Raw genomic sequence first — 17124 nt, 5'->3', positions numbered from 1 at the left:
AAGGAATCCCATCATTAGCTGTATTCATCATCTTTATTGATGTGAGGAAACAACTAATTTGTGTTAGTGTCGTTACAAAGTGTAGCCTGAAAAGTGTGAATGATTTTCCCATCGACTATTATCGTAGTACAATATTAGATTAAATGTTATATATTATACATCACTTATTTTCAAGAAGAACATGCTCAATTGAAAAAGGGAACTTTGTAAAGCAGATTTAGGACATTTTCGTTCGGATATAACTGTATTCTGTTGAAGTAGACAAAACGTCAAGCATAAATTATAGTGTTTTAAAGGTAAAAAAATAAGAAATTGAATGCAGAAATACACTCGCTTTCTAATTGCTTGCATGTGGCTGTGCCCTTCCAGTTTTCAAGAGCCAAGCACTATGTGTAACATCTGGGCGTGCGTTTTCTCCAAATCGAATCAATGGATTAGTTGCTTACACAGTGATGTGAACTAAAATAAATGCCCACCTATGTCTGCGGTGTACCCAATGCCAGTAAATGGAAAGGCCTTTTTTGGATGCTTGCGCTGTCACTTGTTTTCTGCCTCAATCTAGCACGTGTGATAGTGAATTGAAATCTATGCATGGTCACATATCGACTGTGAAGACGCTGTTGTACTTTACCGCATAACTAGAAAAGAAATGTCATGCATGGTATTCCACATCAAGAATCAGTTTTTACACACTGATTTCCACGTTCTAGTTCAATGCACCGTTTTGCGCCTCTTCCATTATATGGATACCAGGGACCACCGTTAATCTGATGTTGAGGCTTCGCTATAGCCTTTTCATAATTCGTTCTTGAAGACGATGTGCTGTCCTTCGTGAGTAAAGGGAACATTAAAAAGACCAACCATAGACCAACATAAAAAACACACGTCCGAACCGGATTAAAACTCAATAACAAGTGAGAAAGGCGCCAAAATAAAGAAGGGCGGATAAGATAGCATTCGGCGCTGATAAAGAGTTCCCTCCCTTAATAATTATTAAATTTCCTCAAAATCTGTTAAATGTTGCGGTCATTTAAACTCATATTACATATGTGCGACGCAGGAATTATGACGGTTACGATGTGTGTGATATAGTTGATTTACATGATTGATTATTTTAAAAAGATATCCAATATATTATTATTCTTAATATATTTGAACAATTCATTTTTTACATTGTCTATTCCATAATTACGTTAGTCGACTTGGTAAAACATCGGTTTTATTCACACGGTATCCAGACAATATTTTCGTCAATAACTTATATCAACATTTATTTTTGGAGGAAGCGGAAGTTACTCCATGCTTAAAGTTCTTTGAGACTTTAACAATTTATCTTCCGTAGATGTTACCATAGCACGAAGTCATATTTCGTAGATTTAATGTATCCAATGTCCAAACTATATCGAAATGGTTCCAATCTGAATATCCTCTTAAACAGCCATTTACTTAATGATGAGCACGTTAAGAAGCTCATTCAGTTTTGGTTCCCTGCCCAATATATATGGAGCGAGAAACAAGCAAAGGTACAATACAACACACATTGTACTCATGATACTGTATACATTAAAATATGTTTATTGATAAATGTTACCATCTTTGAACAATGAAACACACATAGCATTTCAATAGGCAATATATATTTATAGATATAGAGTATTGCTAGGTATATATTGTAATCTCTAAACTTAAAATAAATAAAGAATAAAATTAAAAATAAATCCGTTACGAGTCGTATGTGTATAATATTGCACTTGTCCTTTTTCGCACTGAACTTGAGAATTATTATCTGAACACAGAATGATTTCATGCAACGTCACTTTCTTCTCTGGAAAACGAACCTTGATCGTTTGAATTGGTCAGTGCTGTTTTCGATAACATTGAATGATCTAGACGCCATAATATCTATTTTAAATTGCTCAAAGTCATCGCTAGTCGTTACTTCACATCCGACAAGTTCAATTGTTATTGGCTGATGGAAATCGGAGATTTGCTCTGTAAGTGTTTTCAGGCATTTGACCGAGAGACGTACTCTTTTTAATTTGATCACAGATAGACTTAGCATTTCTTTCGATATCGTCATTATTTTGTCCCCTAAATTGGTTCGGTGTAAAAGCATAGTCTCGAGTGCCCGTAGTTTGGGAATTGCACTAATCATCAGATCAATATCTTGTTCACTCTTCAGCTCAAAACAGCTGAAGACGCGTAGCATGGTTGATCTTTGTAGTCCTTCAAATAAAGTCTTCAATACGCAAGAATCAAAAAATGCTCCCAGTACGCAGTCCTCGATCGACTCCGGGACCATCACATGTGAATATGGAAGTAAGTTCACTTGTAGTATTTTCAGACTTGTTTGCTTCGACAAGTCAAGACTCAGTTCTTTGCACGAAACACCGTGATCTAAACAGTGAATGTCCCCAATCCAATTTGTTTAATGCAAGTTTTCTTTTCAAGACTAGAACTCAACTCCACTAGTTGATTGTGTGTAAGATGCAAGTCCCACAGTGACAAAGTTTCAAGGTTCATCATGAGACACATGGCATTAAACGCTTTCTCTGAAAGAGGGACATAATGTTCCACCCAACGCATGCTTTTCCAGCAACCAGAATGAAATATCAAAATATTCAATGTTTCTTTCGCACAGGTAAATAAATGAGCAATTTCAGTTTCGCCGGCAACGGCCCAAATATCAAGTCTTTCGAGTTGAGACAAGTAATTGGTTGGCATTTTACTTAATACGTTTTTGAAATCTTCAGAAGTGTTTACGTCATTGATGTGCAGTGTATTCGCAATCGACGTATCGGATGTTAAGTTCCAAAACGCTTGATTTATTTTATTTGTATCGTCTATGAACACGTCACAAACGCTAACTGAAAATGTTTCATTGCGGCATTGCTTTCTATCTTCGTATTCCATTTGACATGATAAAAACATGTCTTGCAAGTCTTTTAGTGGCGCAACATCTTCCCAATACTTCAGCAAAGACCCATGAGCAAGATACATTTTTCGCTCCTTACTAGCTATTATTGCAGGCTGAAGTTTGGAAAATATCTCTGAAGCTGTTGCAGGGGACAAACCGCTAAGAAATATGAACACTTTTGAGAACTCCAGTATGGTGTTCATAGTAGAGCACATTGTCAAAAGTGACAGCTGCATCTCCGATTTACCGGACTCTAGACAAATATGAACGGCTGCAAAGAATTCCTGGAATGTTTTGTGCGGAAAGGACACTTCTGACTCCCGTCTAGTTAATTTCCGAATAACCTTCCGCTGTGTCAATAAACCAGACTTCAAAACCCTCTGAAAAACTGTTTCTCCAAGTGTTTTGATACTTTCCGACCGGCTAAATAGAGTGATTTCTCGCGATGTGAGTCAAATAATGCATTGAATGCTAGTTTCGCCAATGCCTGTATTGTTGAGTGATATTTGCTATCAAATAGGTCCTGAACGGTTTTGTTTTCGACTCCTTCGCCTGTATCTTGAAACAAGTGTTCATCTTTCTTCTCAGCTCTGAAGAGGTTCAAGTTTATAATATCACAGAAAACATCACACATGGAGTCTCCCAGTTGCATGTCATCACACCAGACACAAAGAAGATGCATTAAAAGCAGTGGAATTTTCTGAAGATGACTGATGTGTTTCTTCTGCAGTTCGTCGTAAAATTGCTTCGTTGAACATTCGGAAAGGTTAATACATTCATCTTCAAATTTGAGCATGACATTTTGTATCAATTCTTCCGAAGCTTTGCCTTCAATTCCAGCTATTTCAATATGTCGATCAATTTGACTGGTTTTCAAATTGATCACGTCTATCTTCCAGGGACGGGTTGTTGTCAATATAGTGCATTTGGCTCGTGATTTTCTGTGAGGTACATTTGATTCTTTCAATCGACACTTTGAGACAGCCCTCTCTGGGTGTTTCCATTCATCTAGCCCATCCAGAACAACTAGACAGTGTTCGCATGTCAAGACCCTTTCCACAAATGCAAGAGAATACGACTGTAATCTTGGTAATTGTGAAATTACTTGATTGTATATCATAACATCGACATCGCATTCATCTTCAAGACACTCTCTAAGCAAAATAATGAACACGAAATCAAACTTGCGGATGGTTTCGAGATCGCCTGGTTCGAAATTTCGGGTAGTTTCGAGGTCCACCGATTCCTGGTTGACGTATATTGAATCACACCAAAGGTTTGCAAGATATTTACTATAGACCGTTTTCCCTAAACCAGCATCTGCAGATAGATATATTTCATTGCACCTCTTTGATTGATTGTGAAATATCTCATGAAGGCTTTTGACCTTCCGTCTTTCTTTTGAACGAAGTCCTTCGAAAGAGGAGCCAAGACTTTCAACTGAAAAAAGCGCTGGTTGGACATATAATTCTGCCAGGGGTACTTCGTTCTCTTCCAAAAACGACGAAAGTGGGACCGAAGAATGGTGTTTTCTGTTGAACGATTTCAGATCTTCTTCCAAGTCTGAAATATTAACGTTTTATCGAAAAATGAAATGATAACAACAGAGTGATAAATGTCAATAGATGTAGTTTTGATTTGATACTTTATCATGCATTTGTTTGGGGTTAATCAACAAACAATTTGTTACAATTCATTAGTCACAGTATATGACTTGTTTTAATGTTCGCATCAAACTACTTGACTTCACAAACTCATAATAAACTCGATTTGAAATCTTGGCCAAATTTAACACAGAACAGATAAAGGTTCAGTGTTCAATTCACCTATTTAAACAATCTGCCATCAATTCCCTAATCGTATCTTACATGCGTGATGCTTATTACGGATTTAGCGTACCTAGTAAATGCATGAAAAGATGATGCCTTCGAAACGAAAACGATAACTTTTACATGATGAGACAATTTATATATTTCTGCATTTCCGATCAATGTGATATAATAGGGATATTATTTAGGACTTCTTCAATAAACATTTTAATCGACATGTTTCGGCCTATTATGAAGGTAATATCCGACATGTCACTATTTTCAACTATACCAACAAATAATTACAATACTATTTAACTTTTTAAAGTACAGTGTACTTGACTGTTAAAATATAAATAGAAACTATTATTACTCCAAATAAGAACATCGGTTTCCTGTTAAATAATGTGACATATAAAAACGTATGTAAAAACACTTAGGCAAAAAAAAAATACCTGTGTTTCCGGTAACCCGACCGACCCTATTTTTTTCCTCGCCGACCATAATCTTTTTTTAGACATAAAAGTAAAAAAATAAATATCAATTCTATCGTAAAAAAAAATATTTATTTTTTAAATATATTGTCATTATTTTCGTTGTTTGTCTTTCTATGTCCCCGGGGAATAAACGTTCATTCCTTATTATGTATTACCGAGACGCTATGTCAACAGGAAAACAAAATGGCGAGGGCGGCGAACCCTGTCCGATATCTTCAAATTGGCAAACGCATGTTTACGGTCCAAACACGTGATTAATCACAAGAGACATATTTTGTTGTCTTTAAAATGAAAATATTTAGGATTATAGCTCACGGTGTTATTTATTCATGTCTAAAAAATAACTTCCTTTTTTACGATTAGGCTTTGCGTATATCATGCAGGCTTCTTACGATTAGGCTTTGCGAATTCATGCAGGCTTACTGCCAGGTTCCAATACACATTTCATTAATCGTTACATTAATTTATCCGCAAAGATCAATCTTTATTTATTTCGCCTTATTTAATAAGTCCGATCAACTGAAATCCAAACAAAAACCTTCAAAAGTTAACGACACATTTATTGGAATGTGTCGGCTGCAGATCAAACGTTACAATTTGTGACGTCAGAGCATGAGCGGTGATAATATCATAGGCGTGTTGCTATGGTTTGCATTTAATTCGGTCAGTCGGATACCGTATGATCCCATTTGATTGCCAGGATTTCGCCTAGGTTAGTAAGAAAATACCATACGATCGAAAAAATAATAATCAATAATCGTTGTCTGAGAATCTTATAACAATGACCGAAATTTTTGAATTCACTATATAAAATATTAATGAAACTTTGATTGTACGAAAATAAGAAAAGTAAAATAAAAAAATATCCGCGTTTACTTGTTCTATTTTCAACCTACCTCCACTCGAAGGCCTAGTTTAAGGAGCTCACAGTTGACAAGAAAATCGGCGATTTTCCTCAAGCAAATTAACAAATTTAGTTGATAATTGACTGTTTGCGTAGAACATTATCACTGATTTGTAGAAATTGAAGTGCTGGATTTGTTCTAAAAAACGATCGCGACTTATAAACGAGTATTGCATACAAAAAACACCAGATTTATGGGCAAAATTGGCGGGAAAATATGGTAGCCGAAGGTAAGGAAATGATTTCAGACATTAAAATATCTGAATAGCTTTTTTCAGCTCTGACTTTTTGTAAATTTTGAAACGCTTAGATATAACATAATTGATCTAATTCAACAGAAAATTGCATGATATAGAAACTGTAAAAAAAAATCCCGACCGACCGACTCTATTATTTTTCGCCATGTTACCGGAAACACAGATATTATTTTTTTGGCCTGATGGATTGCAATGAGCACTTACGGAGCTTAAGCTTCAAGTAATTTTCCTCCCGGGCACTTGCGCACATGGCGTCTGCCTCTTGAGAAGAAATACTAAAGTCTTCCATCTGTAGCTATAAATAGAAATACGAATTTATTGAACGTCAAACGTGGCATTTGTTCAGAAAAGAAATTTATTAAATTAATAAGAGAACCTTGTACACGATTTATATATAATGCTTTGCCTATCGAAATAATGAAAAATAACCTAATCACATACTTAAGTACATGAATTCAACCAAATAAATTTTCTGCATTTGATCAATTTTTGAGATTCCTACCATTTGAAATAACTTGTTAAATGGTAATATGGCATACTTGAATAATGATGCAAGGGAGGCAACAGTGATTTAAACCAGAACTACTTCTCATACTCAAATGTATAACTATTTAGCTGCATAAACCTATTAAACGTTTATGAGTAAGGATGAACAATGCTTTACACCAGTAAAATTCAATACACATGGCCTATTAATGTAGATCATCAATAACACATGTTATCTCATGTGAATTTGATAATTTGAATGATTCTTCTTTATAATGTTTAAGACACATTAATGATATTAACGATTCAACTATCGTAGACTTGGGGTTTTTGTTCATAAACCTATATATATATATAACTCTTCACATAGTATAAAACATGAAACCGTGTGTTTTTTAAGTAGGCAAATTCTGCCAATATTGTTCGACGTTTTTCAATTTAAAGGTAAAGTGCAAAAGTTTTAGAACAATATGTTCACGTGCATAAAACAAAAAAAACAGTCGTTTTAAAACCGTTTTTTAGTAACCGTACAATATGGTATTTAAAAATATGTAATTTCCATTTTACCTTTTTGAGGTTCTCAGTAGCTGCTAATGCGTTAACATCCTTGCTCAGAACGTCACCATCAGAAAGAACATCGATCATCTTTGCAATGAATGTTTGGACTTCGTCATCTTGAAACTCGAACGTACCGGAGTGAAGAATGGTATTGCGAAGATCTCGGGCCTAAATCAACGAACAAAGGATATGGTATTTTTTTCAAACTTTTTTCTGAACTGATTAAACCTTGTTGAGTTTAATCATTCTAGTTTCAAAGGCTATCAGCATGCTTTTACCTGTTCAAAATTCCTGATGTTGGCGATCACTGAAGCTATGTACCTGCAGTTAATGCAAATGCTCAATAGACCGGACGAATCCATGTCTTCTTTGTCAGTCGATTTGTACCCTGTTGTACTGAGGAAACATTTCACAATCTCCCAATGGTCGGAAAGCCATTTTGATGAATCCGTATTCGACCATATTGGATCATTTTTTTGATGTTCATCTACTATCAGGTCGTATATAACACCACACATACTTTTTGGACACCCCTTCCGTCGTGACTTTCCCTTACAGTTGCAGTTTTTTGGATTTGCAGTTCGACACGGTTGATTGATTACACAATGATGTGGTATAATGTCACACAGATTACAATTGCATGAAAGGTTACCTGGGGTACCTAACTGTCCTTTGAGGTAGGTAAGAAATGCATCATGCATCAAACTAGCCTGATCGTCAACAAAACCTTCTAATCCATTTCAGGTATTTCAGAGCAAGTGAAGATTTTACCCAGTTTCTATACAGTTTGTTCTTCAGCTGGTCTTCGTGACTCATTGTTTCACGCTCGAGTTAGTATTCTGTAAATGATAGCAAATTTAGGAAATAATTCGCATGGATTTAAAGTAAATATGTGCATGTCAGAATTGAAACGAAAGTAAAAAATGACAAATGCGAGTATAGTATATAGTAGCTAAAGTTTAACGAGGCCAAATAAACAATAACAACATGCTTAACCTGCCTTTCAAATTCTTTAGTTATAATTACCTGCGAAATCATATATTCCAGCTATAAATCACAACATCAATGTGCGTCTTACTGGTATCGACCGCTTGCATCTCAAATTCATGTCATCCGTGGCTTAAGTGGTTTTCCCATGACTCATCGACATGATATCAAATCCACTTTCGGTTAAGTCGTTAATAATTGTTATGTATTTGAGGAGAGTGAATAACATGGAAATATAATCATATTTCATCTCACTCATTTTAAGAAATACATCCATAAATATACAGTTGATGATGTAGTTACAGTGTACCTTACATACGTCTGTTATTGACTATCACCTTAGTTAAACCATGCCGTATTGGTATTGACAGTAGGTTACACACGACCAATAAACCACAAAACTGCAAAACTGCGTATTAAAGTTAGCATAATTATGCGGTTATACATAATATAAAATATGTTCTTGTTCAAAAACATCAATAAGCGATATAATCCGGTTTATTTGTATTCATAATGAAAGCAAGGATAAATAGCACAAAACACATACGGCAATTTACATATTAACAGGCCTTTAAAGCGAGTTGATCGAAATAAATTATAAAGGCTGTTTACGGTATTCAACAGGTAAAAGTCCATATACATTTAAGAGGTGTTTCATATCTTATGCATTAACATTGCACTCATTGTGAACAGAATAATCATTGAGTCCGTTATATGCAGTGAAGTCCATATACTTTAAATGTTTTATGAACACCGGTATTCTTAAATACTATTTCACCGTTTACTTTGTAGTCCTCAAATGCGACTTCTTTCAGTGTCTCAAATCCTATTTTCTCGTATATCTTCTGGGAATACGCCGACGATCCTTCGCCATGAATATACGGACATATTCCAAGGTTTTTAACGAATTCTACTCCTACTTCAAGTAAATATTTACCGTGTCCCTTCTTTTGGTACTTCTCTGAAACAGCTAATCCTAAGAAATGAAACGATTCTTCAACACCATATTTTTCATAAAACCTGGATTTTTCAACCTCTTGATGAATAAATGTGTGTATTTTTCTCAAGGCGTCGTTTTGTATTTTGCTTGGATCAATCTCTTCGTTTTTGACATCTTGTTTTATAATTCGTATACCTATAGCTTCGCCATTGTTACTATCCAAAAGCATCAGCGAGAGTCCTTCATCAAACGTCCTTCTCCATGAAGATTCCCTTTCTTTAGACCATTGTAAATTTAGTGATTTTCCCAACGGCTCGTCCCAGTTCTTGATAATAGTAAAGGCGTCTTCGTACTGATTCTCCCTTAGCCGAACTAGTTCCGTGTCAGGACGTCGACATTCTTCATTAGTCTTCTGGAACGCCTGCAAACATAGCGGATAACTGTACAAAGGTAACCAGAGTGCGCGACCATCATTCAGAACGAGAAACACATCAAAATAGCAGGGTAAATTTATACAAAATAATTTGTGATAAATATGAACATAGTCCATATATAGTGAATGTATTCCATAACTTGTAATTAAAACAAATTATGCCTTCCATAATATATTTAACATACCTTTTCGATTGACGCATCGGTTAAGCTTGATATACCTTTCTTCTCCGCCATCTTTAAAGTGATGTTTACCTCTCCTATACAACAGATAAAAATCAGAAGATCTCGAAATTCCTTTGCCTCTGAGTAGTGTTTCAGTGATAAAAAAAGTTAATACGTGCATTTACAGCTAAACAAATACATTTATAAACCATTCGTTTACGCAGCGTATCTTCTGTTATCTTATGTTAATTTGAGGTAATAATTGAATCAATTTGGGTTAATTTACTCCAACCAAATAATTACTGTTAATTTAATGCACATATATTGCATATGCTCATGAATGTATTTTCGGATTTGTTTTTGTCTATTGAATACATAATACTAAATTTACTACTACCTACTTATACTTATGCGGTTTAAGTGACAGTTAAAATGCGAAAATGAATAACATCAACTGTAAACCCACTCCCCCTGTGCGTACCAAATACACCATTTTCTACCTGAATATTATTTACCACAATCTATTCAACTGTTTGTGTAACATGAACTTCTTAGTTTTATTTTATATATGCGTCTCTTTGACCCTCCCTTCTAAGTCCAAAATACCCTGAGCACCGCGAACGATAAACGGGTTGATAATCATGAATCATTGATAATGTATTATATGTGTGTTAAGTTGAATATTCAGTTTACCGCATTGGAAAGTTTCAAAAGGGTTTCACATAACACAATTTACCAGCCTCCTCCCATTTTTATATCTCGATGTATCACTTATGTGATACTAGTGATACTAGTTATCCATCGCACCCGGCGGCCGTTGTAACATTACATTTTGACCCCGTAAAAATTGTCAAGGGATCATTTTATGACATTGATAATTGACACATTTTAACATTCAATTTAATTAAAACAGTTGTTGAATACTGATCAGCATAAACATTTTTATCAGTAATAGAATCATTATTATACAGTAAATTAAATTTAAGATAAACATCACAGACTGTCAGTAGAAAAATGGCATTTATGTGTTTATTAAAAGAACAAGCGACTCCCGCATTCTGGCTAGCTTCTTTTCACGAAATGCCGAGCCTAGGCCCGAACCATCATCTTTCCAGACCGAGTTTTAATGCATAAAAATCCACCTAAATTAGATTAACAGAATGCATCACGGTTTCACATACACCACTGGTTCTTTCGTAAGTATAATACCAATGTGACTTCGGTTTCAGACCATTTATATGAGCGCGTGGAAGTAGAACCAACAAGTTTTAGCACGTTAATAACCAGTCGACCACAGATTTCAGCTAAAAACGCATGATTCGTTACTCTGAAAAAATAGCTATTCGCGGCGTATGTCTTCCAAACAAATACAGGTATTTCAAAATATATACTTAGTCCTTTTTTCTACATTTGCTCTGCACGCTTTGGTGTGTATGCGTGTGCGTGTGTGCGTGCGTGCTGCGTGCGTGCGTGAGTACGTACGTATGTGCGTGCGTGATGTGTGCGTGTGTGTTTGTGTGTGTGTGTGTGTGTGTGTGCGTGCGTGCGTGCGTGCGTGTGTGCGTGCGTGCGTGCGTGCGTGCGTGCGTGGGTGTGGGTGTGGGTGTGTGTGTGTGCAAATATTTACTCCTAAGCATCATAATTAATATGAACATAAAGTCTGAGGTGACTTGTTTTAAAGATAGTACAAGACGCCTTCTTTCTGCTTCGCTTCAAGTTACATGTATATCATTTATCTGATAACATTGAGACACCGATTAACTGCATGTGCTCAGGAATACAAAGCAAAGAAAACATGTCTACTTTTTTAATGTACGAGTTAACCCTTTTTTAGTTTCATCTAGCACTTAATAGATTAGAATACACAGTAACAAGGCTTAGTCATGTGATTATACTGATTATTCAATTTCACAAAGGGTAATGTTTAAATTGTGCATTTTTATCTAGCTAGCTACAGCAAAAACACACACAAAAACAGCACAACCACTGTACTTAGAAGTCTATTTGTACCTACAATTATCAAAATGTTCCGACTTGTATCAGTCGAGATCAGCAGAAATATGGACATATACTACGGCCGTATAGACTAAGCATAACATTTTAATCAACCGAAATTCTTACCGCATGGTTATAGATACCTTGCATGTGAATATTCAGGTCAGGTTTTTAACGTTGATAAATGACCCGACTACATTTTGGGTTGTATTCAATATCATCAAAAGTATTTATTTGATTTAAGATTGATGTAGCCAATCGGATTGCATCGTATTAATAACCAACATATACCATTACAGTGTGAGAAAACAATTTGTCACGTGGCACACAACTGGTAAAGTACACACAGAAAGTAGGGCAAAGAGCAAAAATCTGGTCAGTATGTTGGAATATACTACACACAACACAATGTTTCAAGGGTCTCCAATACACCGATACAATTGTTAAAATATTTATATGGGATTCAATTGACGTCTGACAAAAGCCTATAGGGAAGGTTGCTTAATGGTGCATTGAGAAAGGTATAAGGTCTTTAGAGCCCAATGGTATTCCTGGCGGTACATGTAAAGGTAATTAGGGTACACAATATAGTTTAATTGTAATATAGATGGAAAAAGAAAATGTTTTTAATGACACGTGACAATTCATTATTTACGTTGAGTAGACGATGCTCAAAAGAAAACATGCAAGATAATGCATCGAATCTCCAGTCTTAGATCTGCGGTCTCTGTAGCAAATATACTTTTCATTCTTTGAAAGGTTAATAATAAAATACCTGAGCACTCTGATTGAGTGATAAAACTGTTTTGGAAGAGAGATAAATACGTTCTGGAAGAGAGATAAATACGTTCTGGAAGAGAGATAAATACGTTTTATAAGTGATATCCTATGGAAACACATAATGCATCCAAAGAAGGTAATCAAGAGTCTCAGATTGAAACTGTTCATTGTCACTGATATTAAGTGCAAAACTGCCAACAACTACTAATTGTTTTAGCATGGAAGCTCAAAATTACAAAATAATATTCAATAGATATAAAGTACATTGCAATCCTTGATTATGTGAACAAATTGGAATGTACGAGTCTTTGGAAATACAAAGAGGTTTCCTCGTAATTTTCTGTTATTTAATGTGAATCTTATAGTTCTTACTGCCTAAATTGTCAGCAAAATGTAACCATAAACAAGTGTACGAACAATAAATATCGACTAAATAAGGCATGTAAACAATTCGCGTGACTATTACATTTTCTGAAAATGATTGAATTTCACAAACAAAGAATGTGGGCCGGTTATTTCCAGAAATACCAAGTTTCGATTTGAAGCGTTTAACATAAAACTTTAAAAGGTGATGGAGAAAGGTAAGACTCATTTTAGTCAAAGTTTTCATCTTATCGATAGTCAAATACATAACTGTTTTATGTTCAGCTTATATCTATTTAGTTACTCTATTTCATTTCATCGTAAAAACGAGATTCTAACAAGTTTAATGATTATTGTCCGTTTTAGTTTTATATCATTACACCGACCTGCAGTCGGCGACGCTCATCCGAAATACTGGACTGATAAAACAGTCTGTGATTAACGCTACATTTGGAACGGGGGTCTACCTTACTGAAATCCAACCCACTGCGTCCTTCAACGAGGTGCGTCAATACTATTCTTATTATAATTACAATAATATTCAGAAATATGTTCTCAACACCGCTTTATATTCTAATTAATTATTGGAGTAACGATTAGCATTTGGGTGAAAAACAAATGTTATAGACAAACAATGTGTTGAGATCTTACCATCCATAATTCTGATGTCTGGTACTGCGTGCTGATCTGTAAGGGTTGGTGTTTTGGCTCTTTGTGTGTCTGTGAGACCCCAAGATGAAATCGAACCCATGTGTTGCGTTTCTCCCCATCATTAGATACATTGCCAGGGACATCCGATTGCGAATCGGAAAGAGTAAACACACCAAAATACCAAAATAATTCGTGGATTAAGGCACACAGCTTCGAACAATAACATATTTACCTATCCCGAACGTATTTTCGGGAATAAAACCACGCAGATTCTTTGCGCCCCCCCCCCCTCCACTGGAGAGGCAGCCCGAACATTTAAATTGTGCAAAATCAACGACTTTCATTGGGGCAACATTTACACCAACTCCATGATACCAAGCATAACACTCACATAAATGCGCACAAGGCCGTTTGAAGACATAATATGCCTCTTCAACATCTGAAATATCCATAGTATCATCATACAATCCTTTTGATTCATTTACCATTGCTGGAGGTTCTCATCCCGACACGGCTTCAACCAATTATGATTAGCCGTAATGACCGTATTTTCAAGCCTGACCCTGTAAAGATATGGCGTTAGGTTCCACCAATAATCCATGGGTCCATATAACAGAAGACTTTTCTAACTTATTTAACTTAAGCATACAATTTGGAATTGTCATATTTCTTTAAATAAATCAAGTTCTTTAAAATGGATTTTTCATTTTTGAAAACTTATGTGTCATATTTTGATTGCAGAATATAAAATTAGGATAAGACTTTCTTCAAATGAAATAAAACAGTTGAGGCAATTGTTGAATTTAAGGAAAAGGTGAAATTTTAACTTAAGTTCTACCAATGCTTAGCTAAGTTCGTACGTTTACCCATGCCAACTGCAGGGTCACTTAGATGAACAGGATGCCCATCTAATTATAATCATTTTCTAGCTGCTTGGTGTAAGTAGATAACTACTCCCTGACAATCCTACAATGTACAGCTTCAAAGAGTCTCTAAATTCTCCAGCCGTGCAGAAATTATTTCTCAGTGGAGGTGATCGCTATGACAGGAATGTATATCAAAATAAGCCCGCTATGTATACAATTAATAAGACATAAAGTGTACGCTTGGATATTAATGCCGGAAGCTCAATTTGTAAACATTCAACCAATCTTGCATGGTAGACAATAGCTTTGTTTTTAGGAGTACACAGATACGTGACTTGTTGCTACTGAACTTGTTTCAATAGTTTTTTGCATAAATATTGCTTGAAAGGCGTTTAAACAGATCAATTGATAAAAACTGTAATGAAAACATATTTTAAAAATAACGCTGTAGACAAAGTTAAGTCCTACACATTTCTATTGGTAGTCACGTGAAACTCAAAATTGAGAGTTATGTGACATAGCAACACTGATTTTTTTGTTCCGCGGGGTTCCAAAATATAATACCGGAGTACTTGGTATGCTAGATGGGGGACGCGGGGGAGGGAGATCGTTTCAACCTCAATGGAAGTGTTCATTAAGCAATAATAACATTTCAGATTCTTTTCAACAACTATGACGACGATGTGTCAAGGAGACAGTGGAAACAACTGATCGAACAAAGAGGGATGAAATGTGAAGTTTGCATTGTGCTGAAAATAAGCAGACGTCTGTTTCAAGAAAAGGTCGTGCAGTGCGAAACTGGGCGGAACGTCTTCTTATATCGGGGAGACTTGATCTTGGCGCAAATGAATGAGGTCGTATTCCGTGTTCGCTGAAACACGATTATTACATCGCGTCAATTTCATTATACATATTAAACATTGCAGGATCAATTTTTAGGGATTTTCTTCACTTTCCAAGACTTTTAATTAGATGTTCTGTCATCTGCATTTCTGTGAGACTACGATAAATAAACAGCACACAATTATGTACATGGAAATATATCAGTAGAAATAAATATATAAAATAGTAACTCGAGTTATGTACATATCTACATTTGTACACAGTTGAATATGTTGTTTTATCATTGGTGAAGTATCGCCTAGAGATAACTTAGAAAACATGTCTTTATATAAAATTATATGAAAAACACGTTTTCACCATCACTGACCGGTACTTTCACCAATGGTTTGCAGGCTGCGATGATAATGCAACATGAATTTGAATAACAGACAAATAGAGTTTGGCCGAGGATATTTGCAACGTATCAGACGCTCAGTTTGTATTTCGCAAGGGGCTATCAACTACGGACGCAATTTGCCGTTTGAATAGTATGGTAAAGCACATGTTGTTGTGCTTTTCTAGGAAAACGTTAACACGATAGTACTCTAACGTTTTAACAGCGTACATAGAAACGGACTGTGGCACAAAATCTATAAACAGATTGGTATATGTGGTACAATGTTTAAAATATAAAGAACATGTGTATCACTGTGTGAGTACCATCATTAGTCGAATATTTAAAATATTTGTATTTAGAAGGCAAATATCATATTAATATTATATATGTTTTAATCTTTCAATTATTACATTTCGCACTAAAATATTCTGGATGCTGTCATTCACTACACGGCCATGGATCAGTATGTAACTGTCGCACTAGATTCAGCTACCGTTTATACATTAGAAACGAAGACAGGAATAATGTCTGATTTATGGATAATATAAAATAAACTTGATACTTGTTTCTCTATTTAAGCAAATATAAAAAACCCGGAATATATAGCCGTGTAAATTACGAAACATTACTATTTACTTGACATACAGACAAGTGAGACCGGTAAACAATGCTCGCCAAATGTCATATCGTTTTCCCGTAGACCTTCATCGATTTGTGTTTCCAAGTATTTTTAATTACTTTCTTTCCTTCGATTTCAAAATCCTCATAGAAACATTTAGACAAAACGTCAAAACCAAACCGATCATAAATCTTCCTCGAAAAGTTCGAGGTACCTCTACCTGTGATATAACAAGGGCTGATGCCAAGGTTCTTGACCATCTTTATTCCGCTTTCCATAAGCAAGGTACCGAATCCTCGCCTTCGATATTTCCTAGTGACTCCAAGCCCGAGAAAATGGATGGCTTCATCAGTTGTGCAGTAGTCGAAGAAATTCGCTCTCCCTAATGCATAATGTAAGAACGAACCAATTATTTTAAGAGTCTCTAAATCGCCGAAAAAGAAATTCATTTATTCAGAAGCCAATGATATCGTTGTCTTCCGGAATAATTACCATCAATGATATTCCTCTCTTAAGCGCCTTTACCCACAATGATTCCAAGAATGGGGACCATGCGATGCCAACAGCTTTTCCAAGTGGCTCATCGGTAACGAAACATTCTTGGACCTTTTCCAGAACCTCGTTGAACCTGTCTTCTGTAATCAGTGTAAGCTCACTGAATGGCAATTTAATCTCTTTTT

At 35.6% G+C, this 17124-nt stretch overlaps 3 protein-coding genes across 3 annotated transcripts; 1 reads left to right on the top strand and 2 right to left on the bottom strand.

Moving 5' to 3' along the window:
• Positions 1-1559: 1559 nt before the first annotated feature.
• On the bottom strand, positions 1560-8160 carry LOC128243619 (uncharacterized). The gene is made up of 4 exons (XM_052961496.1): positions 7706-8160; positions 7437-7595; positions 6588-6678; positions 1560-4480 (listed from the first exon to the last, which is right to left on the bottom strand). The coding sequence occupies exons 1-4, from the start codon at positions 8126-8128 to the stop codon at positions 3288-3290; spliced, it is 1866 nt and encodes a 621-aa protein (XP_052817456.1). The 5' UTR covers positions 8129-8160; the 3' UTR covers positions 1560-3287.
• Positions 8161-8896: 736 nt separating this feature from the next.
• LOC128243631 (arylalkylamine N-acetyltransferase 1-like) lies at positions 8897-10457 on the bottom strand. Its single transcript, XM_052961513.1, has 3 exons — positions 10433-10457; positions 9973-10046; positions 8897-9775 (listed from the first exon to the last, which is right to left on the bottom strand). Exons 2-3 carry the CDS (start codon positions 10021-10023, stop codon positions 9125-9127), a joined length of 702 nt encoding a protein of 233 aa, XP_052817473.1. The 5' UTR covers positions 10024-10046; positions 10433-10457; the 3' UTR covers positions 8897-9124.
• A 2780-nt stretch (positions 10458-13237) lies between these two features.
• On the top strand, positions 13238-15678 carry LOC128243639 (uncharacterized). The gene is made up of 3 exons (XM_052961521.1): positions 13238-13307; positions 13456-13592; positions 15263-15678. The coding sequence occupies exons 1-3, from the start codon at positions 13298-13300 to the stop codon at positions 15479-15481; spliced, it is 366 nt and encodes a 121-aa protein (XP_052817481.1). The 5' UTR covers positions 13238-13297; the 3' UTR covers positions 15482-15678.
• The last annotated feature ends 1446 nt before the right edge of the window (positions 15679-17124 follow it).

This window comes from Mya arenaria, chromosome 8 (genome assembly GCF_026914265.1).
Source record: "Mya arenaria isolate MELC-2E11 chromosome 8, ASM2691426v1".
Lineage (NCBI taxonomy): Eukaryota > Metazoa > Mollusca > Bivalvia > Myida > Myidae > Mya > Mya arenaria.
Note: the sequence above shows the minus strand (reverse complement) of the source record. Positions and strands in the feature narration are given on the sequence as shown.

Excerpts from the sequence above, each read along its gene's own strand:
- LOC128243619 (XM_052961496.1), bottom strand. The coding sequence starts at position 8,128 with ATGCATGATGCATTTCTTACCTACCTCAAAGGACAGTTAGGTACCCCA. Across the intron at positions 7,596-7,705 it reads ACATCAGGAATTTTGAACAG|GCCCGAGATCTTCGCAATAC; the intron begins GTAAAAGCATGC and ends TCGTTGATTTAG. Across the intron at positions 6,679-7,436 it reads CTACTGAGAACCTCAAAAAG|CTACAGATGGAAGACTTTAG; the intron begins GTAAAATGGAAA and ends TTCTATTTATAG.
- LOC128243631 (XM_052961513.1), bottom strand. The coding sequence starts at position 10,023 with ATGGCGGAGAAGAAAGGTATATCAAGCTTAACCGATGCGTCAATCGAA. Across the intron at positions 9,776-9,972 it reads CCGATGCGTCAATCGAAAAG|GCGTTCCAGAAGACTAATGA; the intron begins GTATGTTAAATA and ends CTATGTTTGCAG.
- LOC128243639 (XM_052961521.1), top strand. Across the intron at positions 13,593-15,262 it reads CCACTGCGTCCTTCAACGAG|ATTCTTTTCAACAACTATGA; the intron begins GTGCGTCAATAC and ends ATAACATTTCAG.